Genomic DNA, 13,581 nt, shown 5'->3' with positions numbered 1-13,581 from the left:
CTTGGGAAGTACAAATTGGCAACACATAGAGACAGTCCCTACCCAACAGTGGGCTCACAGTCTAAAAGGGGGCAAATCCGGACGGGCAGTGTCAGAAGCGCTTGGGGGAGAACAATATGCTCCCTTTATAATTTTATTTTTTTTGTGTGTGTGTTAATGACGAAGCTCACCGTGGGCAGGGAATGAGTCTTGTTTGTTGTTGTCCCCTCCCAAGCGCTTAGTACAGTGCTCTGCACACAGTGAGCGCTCAATAAATACGATTGGTTGATTGATTGACCCTCTAAAACTTCAGGTTGAGGAGGGCCTGCCCCGGAAGTGGGTGTTTATTGAGCGCTTACTGTGTGCAGAGCACTGGACTAAGCGCTTGGGAGGACAGTAGAGCAGACGCATTCCCTGCCCACAACGAGCTGACAGTCTAGAGGAGGAGACAGACATTCAGAGAAGCAGCGTGGCTCGGCGGAAAGAGCCCGGGCTTGGGAGTCAGAGGTCACGGGTTCAAATCCCGGCTCCGCCAATTGTCAGCCGTGGGACTTCGGGCAAGTCACTTCACTTCTCTGGGCCTCAGTGACCCCATCTGGAAAATGGGGATGAAGACCGGGAGCCCCCCGTGGGACAACCTGATCACCTTGCATCTACCCCAGCGCTTAGGACAGTGCTTGGCACAGAGTAGCAGAGAAGAGACACAGAGAAGCAGCGTGGCTCAGTGGAAAGAGCCCGGGCTTGGGAGTCAGAGGTCACGGGTTCAAATCCTGGCTCCGCCAATTGTCAGCTGTGTGACTTTGGGCAAGTCACTTCACTTCTCTGTGCCTCAGTTCCCTCATCTGTAAAATGGGGATGAAGACTGTGAGTCCCCCGTGGGCAACCTGATCACCTTGTGACCTCCCCAGCGCTTAGAACAGTGCTTTCAACATAGTAAGCGCTTAATAAATGCCATCATTATTATTATTATTATAAATGCCATCATTATTATTAGTAGTAGTAAGCATTTAACAAATACCATTATTACTATTATTAATTATATAATAATACATATAGTCATTATAAATCAATTATATAAATATAAATATTAATGGATTATAATAATGAATTAATTATTATATAATAATATATAATTATTATATGATATTATTAATAATGATAATAAGAGAAAGAAAGAAGTGACAGATATGGACCTAAGTTGTGTGGGGCTCAGAGAGGGGATGAATAAAGGGAGTGAATCAGGGTGAGGCAGAGGGGAGTGGGAGAAGAGAAGAGGAGGGCTTAGGGAAGGCTTAGCGTGGCTCAGTGGAAAGAGCCTGGGCTTTGGAGTCAGAGGTCATGGGTTCAAATCCTGGCCCTGCCAATTGTCAGCTGTGTGACTTTGGGCAAGTCGCTTCACTTCTCTGGGCCTCAGTTAGCTCACCTGTAAAATGGGGATGAAGACTGTGAGCCCCCCGTGGGACAACCTGATCCCCCATTCATTCATTCATTCTATCGTATTTATTGAGCGCTTACTGTGTGCAGAGCACTGGACTAAGCGCTTGGGAAGTCCAAGTTGGCAACCTATAGAGACAGTCCCTACCCAACAGCGGGCTCACAGTCTTGAAGGGGAAGACAGACAACAAAACAAAACATATTAACAAAATAAAATAAACAGTGCTCTGCACATAGTAAGTGCTTAACAAATCATAATAATAATAATAATGGCATTTATTAAGCGCTTACTATGTGCAAAGCATGCCATCATTATTATTATTAGTAGTAGTAGTGAGGCTTTGAAAGGTGGGGAGTCGTTGTCTGTCGGATATGTCCCCCCCGTGTAACAACCTGATCACCTTGTAACCTCCTCAGCGCTTAGAACAGTGCTTTGCACATAGTAAGCGCTTAATAAATGCCATCATTATTATTATTATTATATGAGGAGAGAGGGCATCCCAGGCCAGAGGAAGGAGGTGGACGAGAGGTTGGAGACCAGATAGACGAGATGGAGGGATCATCAATCGTATTTATTGAGCGCTTGCTGCGTGCAGAGCACTGTACTAAGCGCTTGGGAAGTCCAAGTTGGCAGCACATAGAGACGGCCCCTACCCAACATCATCAATCATCATCAATCGTATTTATTGAGCGCTTACTATGTGCAGAGCACTGTACTACGCGCTTGGGAAGTGGCTCACAGTCTGGTGAGAGGGTGGGTATTAGAGGAGCCAAGTGTGTGGGCTGGATTGGCGCAGGACATCATCATCATCAATCGTATTTATTGAGCGCTTACTATGTGCGGAGCACTGTACTAAGCGCTTGGGAAGTACAAATTGGCAACAATTTGTTGCCAGTTAAATTGGCAGGGCAATTGACAGGGCAGGGGCCACCAAGAGAGCAACTGGGGCCCAAGTTGCCCCCTTCCTCTCCCTCGATCTCGCCTCTCTGGGGCTTGGCACCCCTTCCCTGCCCCCCTTCCCATCCGGCGGCCCTCCCCGGGGTGGGAGGCGGGGTGAAGCCTGCCCCACGGAGCGCTGCTCTGAGAAGCAGCGTGGCTCAGTGGAAAGAGCCCGGGCTTCGGGGTCATGGGTTCGAATCCCGACTCCACATCATCATCATCATCAATCGTATTTATTGAGCGCTTACTATGTGCAGAGCACTGTACTAAGCGCTTGGGAAGTACAAATTGGCAACGCGTAGAGACAGTCCCTACCCCACAGTGGGCTCACAGTCTAAAAGGGGGAGACGGAGAACAAAACCAAACATACCAACGAAATAAAAGAAATAGGATAGATATGTACAAGTAAAATAAATAGAGTAATAAATATGTACAACATCATCATCATCAATCGTATTTATTGAGCGCTTACTATGTGCAGAGCACTGTACTAAGCGCTTGGGAAGTACAAATTGGCGACATATAGAAACAGTCCCTACCCAACAGTGGGCTCACAGTCTAAAAGGGGGAGACAGAGAACAAAACCAAACATACTAACAAAATAAAATAAATAGGATAGATATGTACAAGTAAAATAAATAAATAAATAGAGTAGTAAATATGTACAACATCATCATCATCAATCGTATTTATTGAGCGCTTACTGTGTGCAGAGCACTGGACTAAGCACTCGGGAAGTACAAATTGGCAACATCTAGAGACAGTCCCTACCCAACAGTGGGCTCACAGTCTAAAAGGGGGAGACAGAGAACAAAACCAAACATACTAACAAAATAAAATAAATAGGATAGATATGTACAAGTAAAATAAATAAATAAATAGAGTAATAAATATGTACAACATCATCATCATCAATCGTATTTATTGAGCGCTTACTATGTGCAGAGCACTGTACTAAGCGCTTGGGAAGTACAAATTGGCAACATATAGAAACAGTCCCTACCCAACAGTGGGCTCACAGTCTAAAAGGGGGAGACAGAGAACAAAACCAAACATACTAACAAAATAAAATAAATAGGATAGATATGTACAAGTAAAATAAATAAATAAATAGAGTAATAAATATGTACAACATCATCATCATCAATCGTATTTATTGAGCGCTTACTATGTGCAGAGCACTGTACTAAGCGCTTGGGAAGTACAAATTGGCAGCATATAGAAACAGTCCCTACCCAACAGTGGGCTCACAGTCTAAAAGGGGGAGACAGAGAACAAAACCAAACATACTAACAAAATAAAATAAATAGGATAGCTATGTACAAGTAAAATAAATAAATAAATAGAGTAATAACCATATATACATATATACAGGTGCTGTGGGGAAGGGAAGGAGGCAAGATGGGGGGATGGAGAGGGGGACGAGGGGGAGAGGAAGGAAGGGGCTCAGTCTGGGAAGGCCTCCTGGAGGAGGTGAGCTCTCAGCAGGGCCTTGCTGGGCCTTGCAGGGCCTCCACCACTTCACTTCTCTGAGCCCCAGTTCCCTCATCTGTAAAAATGGGGATTAAGACTGTGAGCCCCACGTGGGACAACCTGATCACATTGTATCCCCCCCAGCGCTTAGAACAGTGCTTGGCACATAGTAAGCGCTTAACAAATGCCATTATTATTATTATTATTATTATTATTGCGGGGGTGTGTGTATGTTGTGTGTGTGTGTGTCTGTCTCCCGCTCAGTCCGCCGCTCCCCTCCTCTCCCGCCCCGCAGGTACTCCCCTTCCATGAAGAGCCTCGGTAACAAGTTCATGCACCTGACCAACTACAGCGTCAACCGGAAAAATGCGGAGTACAAGGCCAACGCCGACCAGACGGCCTGCCAGGGCCACAAGTGGTACGGCCCACCGCGGGGCGGAGGGATCGATCGATCGATTGATTGATTGATTGACTTGTCTGTGTGTTTGTGTATGTGTGTGTGTCCCGGCCCACGTCCTCCCCCTGGCCCCGAATGCCCTCCCTCCGGACCGCGGGCTCCCCTTCTAGCCCGCGAGCCCGCTGTCGGGTAGGGACCGTCCCTATAGGTTGCCAACTTGGACTTCCCCAGCGCTTAGTACAGTGCTCTGCACGCAGGGAGCGCACGAGAAGCAGCGTGGCTCAGTGGAGTCAGAGGTCGTGGGTTCGAATCCCGGCTCTGCCACTTGTCAGCCGGGTGACTTTGGGCAAGTCGCTTCACTTCTCTGGGCCTCAGTGGCCTCATCTGGAAAATGGGGGTGAAGACTGTGAGCCCCCTGTGGGACAACCTGATCACCTTGTATACCCCCAGCGCTTAGAACAGTGCCTTGCACATAGTAAGCACTTAATAAGTGCCATTATTATTATTATAATAAATACGATTGAATGAATGAATGAATCTGCCAAGCTAGCTCTCTTCCTCCCTTCAAAGCCCTCCCGAGAGCTCACCTCCTCCGGGAGGCCTTCTCAGACTGAGCCCCCTTTTTCCTCTCCTCCTTCCCCTCCCCACAGCACCCATGTATATGTTTGTACAGATTTATTACTCTATTTTACTTGTACATATTTACTATTCTATTTATGTTGTTAATGATGTGCATCTAGCTTTAATTCTGTTTGTTCTGACGACTTTGACACCTGTCCACGTGTTTTGTTTTGTCGTCCGTCTCCCCCTTCTAGACCGTGAGCCCGTTGTTGGGTAGGGACCGTCTACTTGTACTTCATTCATTCAATCGTATTTATTGAGCGCTTACTGTGTGCAGAGCACTGTACTAAGCGCTTGGGAAGTACAAGTTGGCAACATATAGAGACGGTCCCTACCCAACAGTGGGCTCACAGTCTCCCAAGCGCTTAGTCCAGTGCTCTGCACACAGTAAGCGCTCAATAAATACAATTGACTGAATGTGTGTGTTGTGGGGCAGAGGGGCCTGCCACCCTCCCCCCCATCCCCTTGGCTTCCTTCAGCGTGGCTCAGTGGAAAGAGCCCGGGCTTTGGAGTCCGAGGTCCTGGGTTCAAACCCCGGCTCCGCCAGTTGTCAGCTGGGTGACTTCGGGCAAGTCACGTCATCATCATCATCATCATCAGTCGTATTTATTGAGCGCTTACTGTGTGCAGAGCACTGGACTAAGCGCTTGGGAAGTCCAAGTTGGCAACATATAGAGACAGTCCCTACCCAACAGTGGGCTCACAGTCGAAAAGGGGGCTCACAGTCTAAAAGGGACGTCACTCCTCTGTGCCTCAGTTCCCTCCCCAGCGCTTAGAACAGTGCTTTGCATGTAGTAAGCGCTTAATAAATGCCATTATTATTATTATTATTATTATTATTATTATTATTATTATTCCCTTCTGTGGGGCAACCATATAGCTCTCCTGACCTCTGAGCGCTCTCCTCACCGCGGCGTGGACAGAGAGCTGAAGGCTCTGTGGGCCTCTCTGAACCACCCCACCACCCCGCTGTCCCTTCGGCCCCCTTCCCCCCTGCAGGACCACCATCACGCTCTCCTGACCTCTGACCTCTGACCTCTCCCCCCCGGTGCCGGACAGAGCCCTGAAGGCCCTGTGGGCCTACCTTTTTAATAATAATAATGATGGCATTTGCTAAACGCTTACTATATGCCAAGCACTGTTCTAAGCGCTGGAGTGGATACAAGGCAATCAGGTCATCCCACATGGGGCTCACAGTCTTCATCCCCATTTTCCAGATGAGGGAACTGAGGCCCAGAGAAGTGAAGTGACTTGCCCGAAGTCACACAGGAGACAAGTGGCGGAGCCGGGATTAGAACCCACAACCTCTGACTCCCAAGTCTGGGCTCTTTCTGTTAAACCACGCTGCTTCTCCTTTTTTCATTCAATTCACTCAATCGTGCTTATTGGACGCTTACTGTGGGCAGAGCACTGTACTAAGCGCTTGGGAAAGCACCTGAACCACCCCCTCACACACCTCCCGTCCCTTTCGCCCCCTTCCCCTCTGCGGGGCAACCATCATTCATTCATTCATTCAATCAATCATTCATTCAATCATTCATTCATTCATTCATTCATTCAATCGTATTTATTGAGCCCTTACTGTGTGCAGAGCACTATACTAAGTGCTTTGGAAGTACAAGTAGGCCACATATAGAGACGGTTCCTACCCAACAACTGGCTCAGAGTCTAGAGTCTATCCCAGCTCCGCCAGTTGTCAGCTGTGTGACTTTGGGCAAGTCCCTTAACTTCTCTGTGCCTCAGTCCCCTCATCTGTAAAATGGGGATGAAGACTGTGAGCCCCTCGTGGGACAACCGGATCACCGTGTAACCTCCCCAGCGCTTAGAACAGTGCTTTACACATAGTAAGCGCTTAATAAATGCCATCGTTATTATTAGAAGGGGGCGACAGACAACAAAACAAAGCATGTAGACAGGTGTCAAAAATGTCAGAACAAATAGAATTAAAGCTATATACACATCATTAACAAAATAAATAGCATTGTGAATACGTGCAAATAAATATGTGCACTGGGAGCCGTGGGCCAGAAAGAACAGGGGTCTTTGGACACAGTCCCCGTCCCACATCGGGCTCAAAGTCTTTTCATTCATTCATTCAATTGTATTTATTGAGCGCTTACTGTGTGCAGAGCATTGGACTAATCAATCAATCAATCAATCATATTTATTGAGCGCTTACTATGTGCAGAGCACTGTAATAAGCGCTTGGGAAGTACAAATTGGCAACATATAGAGACAGTCCCTACCCAACAGTGGGCTCACAGTCTAAAAGGGGGGAGACAGAGAACAAAACCAAACATACTAACAAAATAAAATAAATAGGATAGATATGTACAAGTAAAATAAATAAATAAATAGAGTAATAAATATGTACAAATATATATACATCTATACAGGTGCTGTGGGGAAGGGAAGGAGGTAAGATGGGGGGGATGGAGAGGGAGACGAGGGGGAGAGGAGGGAAGGGGCTCAGTCTGGGAAGGCCTCTTGGAGGAGGTGAGCTCTCAGCAGGGCCTTGAAGGGAGGACTAAGCGCTTGGGAAGGACAAGGCAACATCTAGAGATGGTCCCTACCCAACAACAGGCTCACAGTCTAGAAGTGGGAGACAGACAACATAACAAAACGTGTGGACGGGCGTCAAGTGGTGAAACAGGGATTAGATTAGAACCCATGACCTTCTGACTCTCATTCATTCATTCATTCATTCATTCAAACATATTTATTGAGCGCTTACTGTGCGCAGAGCACGGTACGTATTTACTGTTCTATTAATTTGTTAATGATGTGCATCTAGCTTTACTTCTATTTATTCTGATGACTTGACCCCTGTCCACACGTTTTGTTTTGTTGCCTGTCTCCCCCTTCTAGACTGTGAGCCTGTTGTTGGGTAGGGACCGTCTCTAGATGTTGCCTACTTGTACTCCCCAAGCGCTTAGTACAGTGCTCTGCACACAGTAAGCGCTCAGTAAATACGATTGAATGAATGAATGAATGGACTAAGCGCTTGGGAAGTACAAGTCGGCAACATATAGAGACGGTCCCTACCCAACAACGGGCTCACAGTCTCGAAATGGGAGACGGATGACAAAACAAAACATGTGGATGGGTGTCAAGTCATCAGAATAAATGGAAGTCAAGCTAAGATGCACATCATCAACAAAATAAATAGAATAGTAAATATATACAAGTAAAATAAATAGAGTAATACATCTGTACAAACGTATATACAGGTGCTGTGGGGAGGGGAAGGAGGTAGGGCTGGGAGGAAAAAGGGGGCTGAGTGTGGGAAGGCCTCCTGGAGGAGGTGAGCTCTCAGAAGGGCTTTGAAGGGAGGAATCAATCAATCAGTCGTATTTATTGAGTGCTTACTGTGTGCAGAGCACTGTACTAAGCGCTTGGGAAGGACAAGGCAACATATAGAGATGGTCCCTACCCAACAACAGGCTCATAGTCTAGAAGTGGGAGACAGACAGCATAACAAAATGTGTGGATGGGTGTCAAGTGGTGGAGCAGGGATTAGATTAGAACCCATGACCTTCTGACTCTCATTTATTCATTCATTCATTCATTCATTCATGCACATGGGGGGCATGGATGACCTCAATCGTATTTATTGAGCGCTTACTGTGCACAGAGCACTGGACTAAGCGCTTGGGAAGTACAAGTCGGCAACATCTAGAGGCGGTCCCTACCCAACAGTGGGCTCACAGTCTAGAAGGGGGAGACAGAGAACAAAACCAAACAGGTTAACAAAATAAAATAAATAGAATCGATATGTACGAGTAAAATAAATAAATAAACAGAGTAATAAATAGAGAGCTAGCTTGGCGGATCATCATCATCATCATCATCATCAATCGTATTTATTGAGCGCTTACTGTGTGCAGAGCACTGGACTAAGCGCTTGGGAAGTCCAAGTTGGCAATATCTAGAGACAGTCCCTACCCAACAGCGGGCTCACAGTCTAAAAGGGGGAGACAGAGAACAAAACCAAACATACTAACAAAATAAAATAAATAGAATAGATATGCACAAGTCCAATAAATAAATAAATAGAGTAACAAATATGTACAAACATATGTGTGCGGAGGGAGGGCATTCGGGGCCGGGGGATGGACGTGGTCACGCTCTCCTGACCTCTGACCTCTCCCCCCCACCCTGGCACCAGACAGAGTACTGAAGGCTCTGTGGATCTATGTGAACGTCCCCCGCCCCGCCACCCCCGACCCTTCGGGCCCCACTCCCCTCCGTGGAGGTCATGCCCTCCTGACCTCCGACCTCTCCTCTCCACCGCCGCACCGGCCAGGGCTCTGAAGGCCCTGTGGGCCTACCTGAACCAGAAGGGAGTGAACAGCGAGGCCATTTGGGAGAAGATCAAGGATATAGTCGTCAAAACCATCATCGCGTGAGTCCTCCGTCGGCCCGGGGCGGGCAGGACGTCGGACGTCTCCGCACGGGGGTGACCAGGGGGATGGGGAGGGACTCCGCGGGGCGGCCCGTGCCGGTCTGCCATCCATGCGGGGTCCCCCCGGACCCCCCGCTGACACGGCACCCCCCCGCTCCCGTCCCGCCGGCCAGGTCGGAGCCGTACGTGACCAACCTGCTGAAGATGTACGTGCGCCGGGCTTACAGTTGCCACGAGCTCTTTGGCTTTGACATCATGCTGGACGAGAACCTCAAGCCGTGGGTGCTGGAAGTCAACATCTCCCCGAGGTGCCGGGGGCGGGGGTGTGGGGGCATGGATAATAATAATAATAATGATGGTATTTGTTAAGCGCTTCCTATCATCATCAATCGTATTGAGCGCTTACTGTGTGCAGAGCACTGTACTAAGCGCTTGGGAAGTCCAAGTTGGCAATCAATCAATCAATCGTATTTATTGAGCGCTTACTATGTGCAGAGCACTGTACTAAGCTCTTGGGAAGTACAAATTGGCATCACATAGAGACAGTCCCTACCCAACAGTGGGCTCACAGTCTAAAAGGGGGAGACAGAGAACAGAACCAAACATACCAACAAAATAAAATAAGTAGGATAGAAATGTACAAGTAAAATAAATAAATAAATAAATAAATAGAGTAATAAATATGTACAACCATATATACATATATACAGGTGCTGTGGGGAAGGGAAGGAGGTAAGACGGGGGGATGGAGAGGGGGACGAGGGGCAGAGGAAAGAAGGGGCTCAGTCTGGGAAGGCCTCCTGGAGGAGGTGAGCTCTCAGCAGGGCCTTGAAGGGAGGTACAGTGAGGCAACATCTAGAGACAGTCCCTACCCAACAGTGGGCTCACAGTCTAAAAGGGGGAGACAGAGAACAAAAGCAAACATACTAACAAAATAATATAAATATAGATATGTACAAGTAAAATCAATAGAGTAATAAATATGTACAAACATATATACATCTATATAGGTGCTGTGGGGAAGGGAAGGAGGTAAGATGGGGGGATGGAGAGGGGGACGAGGGGGAGAGGAAGGAAGGGGCTCAGTCTGGGAAAGCCACCTGGAAGAGGTGAGCTCTCAGTAGGGCCTTGAAGGGAGGAAGAGAGCTAGCTTGGCGGATGGGCAGAGGGATTGGGGGCATTCCAGGCCCGGGGGAGGACGTGGGCCAGGGGTCGATGGTGGGACAGGCGGAAGGAGGTACTGTGTGCAAAGCACTGTTGCACATAGTATTTATTGAGCGCTTACGGTGTGCAGAGCACTGGACTAAGCGCTTGGGAAGTATATAGAGACGGTCCCTACCCGACGACGGGCTCACAGTCTAGAAGCGGGAGACGGACAACAAAACAAAACAAAGCACTGAGAAGCAGCGTGGCTCAGTGGAAAAGAGCATGGGCTTTGGAGCCAGAGGTCATGGGTTCGAATGCCAGCTCTGCCACATGTCTGCTGTGTGGCCTTGGGCAAGTCACTTAACTTCTCGGAGCCTCAGTTCCCTCACCTGTAAAACGGGGGTGAAGACTGTGAGCCCCGCGTGGGACAACCTGATCACCTTGTATCCCCCCCAGCGCTTAGAACAGTGCTTGGCACGTAGTAAGCGCTTAGCAAATGCCATCATCATCATCATCATCATCATCATCATCATCACTGTTCTAAGCGCTGGGGGGATACAAGGTGATCAGGTTGTCCCACGTGGGGCCCGCAGTCTTAATCCTCATTTTACAGATGAGGGAACTGAGGCCCAGAGAAGTGAAGTGACTTGCCCAAAGTCACACAGCTGACAATGGGCAGAGCCGAGATTTGAACCCATGACCCCCGACTCCAAAGCCCATGCTCTTTCCACTGAGCCACGCTGCTTCTAATGGATGACCTCAACCTCCACCGGGTGAAAGGGAGAGAAGGGCTGACGTTCATTCATTCATTTATTCATTCAATCGTATTTATTGAGCGCTTATGGTGTGCAGAGCACTGGACTAAGCGCTTGGGAAGTATATAGAGATGGTCCCTACCCGACGACGGGCTCACAGTCTAGAAGGGGGAGACGGACAACAAAACAAAACACGTCTTCGGCCCATGGAGACGCCGGGGCGGCCGCCCACCTAATGACGATAACGCCGGTGGCATTTTCACTCAGTCGTATTTATTGAGCGCTTACTGTGTGCAGAGCACTGGACTAAGCGCTTGGGAAGGACAGTCAATCAGTCGTATTTATTGAGCACTTACTGTGTGCAGAGCACTGGACTAAGCGCTTGGGAAGTACAGGTTGGCAACATTTAGAGACGGTCCCTACCCAACAGCGGGCTCACAGTCTAGAAGGGGGAGACAGACAACAGAACATATTAACAAAATAAAATAAATAGAATAAATATATGCAAATAAAATAAATAGAGTAATAAATATGTACAACCATATATACATATAGGGAATATATATACATATATGCATATAGGCAGCGTGGCTAAGTGGAAAGAGCCCGGGCTTTGGAGTCAGAGGTCATGGGTTCCAATCCCGGCTCTGCCAATTGTCAGCTGTGTGACTTTGGGCAAGTCACTTCACTTCTCTGTGCCTCAGTGACCTCATCTGTCAAATGGGGATGAGGACTGTGAGCGCCCCCGTGGGACAACCTGATCACCTTGTAACCTCCCCAGCGCTTAGAACAGTGCTTTGCACATAGTAAGCTTAATAAATGCCATCATTATTATTATGATTATTTGTTAAGTGCTCACTATTCACTCATTCAGTCGTATTTATTCAGAGCTTACTCTGGTCAGAGCACTGGACTAAGCGCTTGGAAGAGGACAGTAGCCCCATAGCCCCACAGGAGGAGAGGAAGGCCCAGATTGAGCCCCCCTTTCCCGCTTTTCCCACTCCCTTCCGCGTCCCCCTGACTCGCTGTTGGGTAGGGACTGTCTCTATATGTTGCCAATTTGTACTTCCCAAGCGCTTAGTACAGTGCTCTGCACATAGTAAGCGCTCAATAAATACGATTGATGATTGATGATGATCCCCCCCCACAGCCCCACACCGCTTATGTCCCCCTCTGTCATTTATTAATTTCCATTCACGTCTGTCTCCCCTTCTAGACGGTCAGCTCGTTGTGGGCAGGGCTTTTTTCGGTTACATTGTTCCCTCCCGAGCGCTTAGTCCAGTGCCCAGCACACGGTAAGCACTCAATAAATAGGACTGACCGACTCTTCCCACCCCCCAGAACTGGCTCATAATAATAATAATAATAATAATAATGGCATTTATTAAGCGCTTACTATGTGCAAAGCACTGTTCTAAGTGCTGGGGAGGTTACAAGGTGATCAGTTGTCCCACGGGGGGCTCACAGTCTTCATCCCCATTTTACAGATGAGGGAACTGAGGCACAGAGAAGTTAAGTGGCTTGCCCAAAGTCACACAGCTGACAGTTGGCGGAGCGGGATTTGAACCCATGACCTCTGACTCCAAAGTCCATGCTCTTTTCCACTGAGCCATGCTGCTTCTCAATCAATCAATTGTATTTATTGAGCGCTTAGTATGCAGAGCACTGTACTAAGCGCTTTCCAAGCGCTTAATACAGTGCTCTGCACACAGTAAGCGCTCAATAAATACGACTGAGCGCTTAGTACAGTGCTCTGCATACAGTAAGCACTCAATAAATACGATTGAATGAATTTATTACTCTATTTTATTTGTACATATTTATTCTATTTTTTTTATTTTGTTAATATGTTTCGTTTTGTTTTGTTCTCTGTCTCCCCCTTCTAGACTGTGAGCCCGCTGTTGGGTAGGGACCGTCTCTAGATGTTGCCGACTTGTACTTCCCAAGCGCTTAGTCCAGTGCTGTGCACACCGTAAGCGCTCAATAAATACGATTGAATGAATATAGAGACGGTCCGTACCCAACAGCGGGCTCACAGTCTAGAAGGGGGAGACAGAGAACAAAACAAAACATATTAACAAAATAAAATGAATAGAATAGATCTGTACAAGTAAAATAAATAAATAAATAGAGTAACAAATACGTACAGACATGTATCCAGGTGACATTATTATCCTTCCCTCCTCCCCAGCCTCCACTCCAACTCGCCGCTGGACGTGAGCGTCAAAGGCCAGATGATCCGAGACCTCCTGAACCTGGCCGGCTTCGTCCTGCCCCACGCGGAGGACCGGAGCTTCCCCTCGGACGGATGCGGCGGGTCCACGGCCAGGTTGGCATCCTCCCCCCCACAGGGACCCCTTGGGACCCTCTCCATCCCCCCGTCTTACCTCCTTCCCTTCCCCACAGCACCTGTATATATGCTTGTACAGAT

At 48.0% G+C, this 13,581-nt stretch overlaps 1 protein-coding gene across 1 annotated transcript in view; it reads left to right on the top strand.

Moving 5' to 3' along the window:
* TTLL4 (tubulin tyrosine ligase like 4) overlaps positions 1 to 13,581 on the top strand; it is a 111,250-nt gene that overhangs the window by 66,312 nt on the left and 31,357 nt on the right. Inside the window, exons 11-14 of the mRNA XM_038754419.1 lie at positions 4,122 to 4,244; positions 9,151 to 9,249; positions 9,423 to 9,557; positions 13,342 to 13,479. Coding sequence (XP_038610347.1) covers positions 4,122 to 4,244; positions 9,151 to 9,249; positions 9,423 to 9,557; positions 13,342 to 13,479 — 495 coding nt within the window. The remainder of the gene's footprint in view (positions 1 to 4,121; positions 4,245 to 9,150; positions 9,250 to 9,422; positions 9,558 to 13,341; positions 13,480 to 13,581) is intronic.

This window comes from Tachyglossus aculeatus, chromosome 1 (assembly GCF_015852505.1).
Source record: "Tachyglossus aculeatus isolate mTacAcu1 chromosome 1, mTacAcu1.pri, whole genome shotgun sequence".
Taxonomy (NCBI): domain Eukaryota; kingdom Metazoa; phylum Chordata; class Mammalia; order Monotremata; family Tachyglossidae; genus Tachyglossus; species Tachyglossus aculeatus.
The sequence above is the reverse complement of the archived record's forward strand: the minus strand, read 5'-3'. Positions and strand labels throughout refer to the sequence as shown.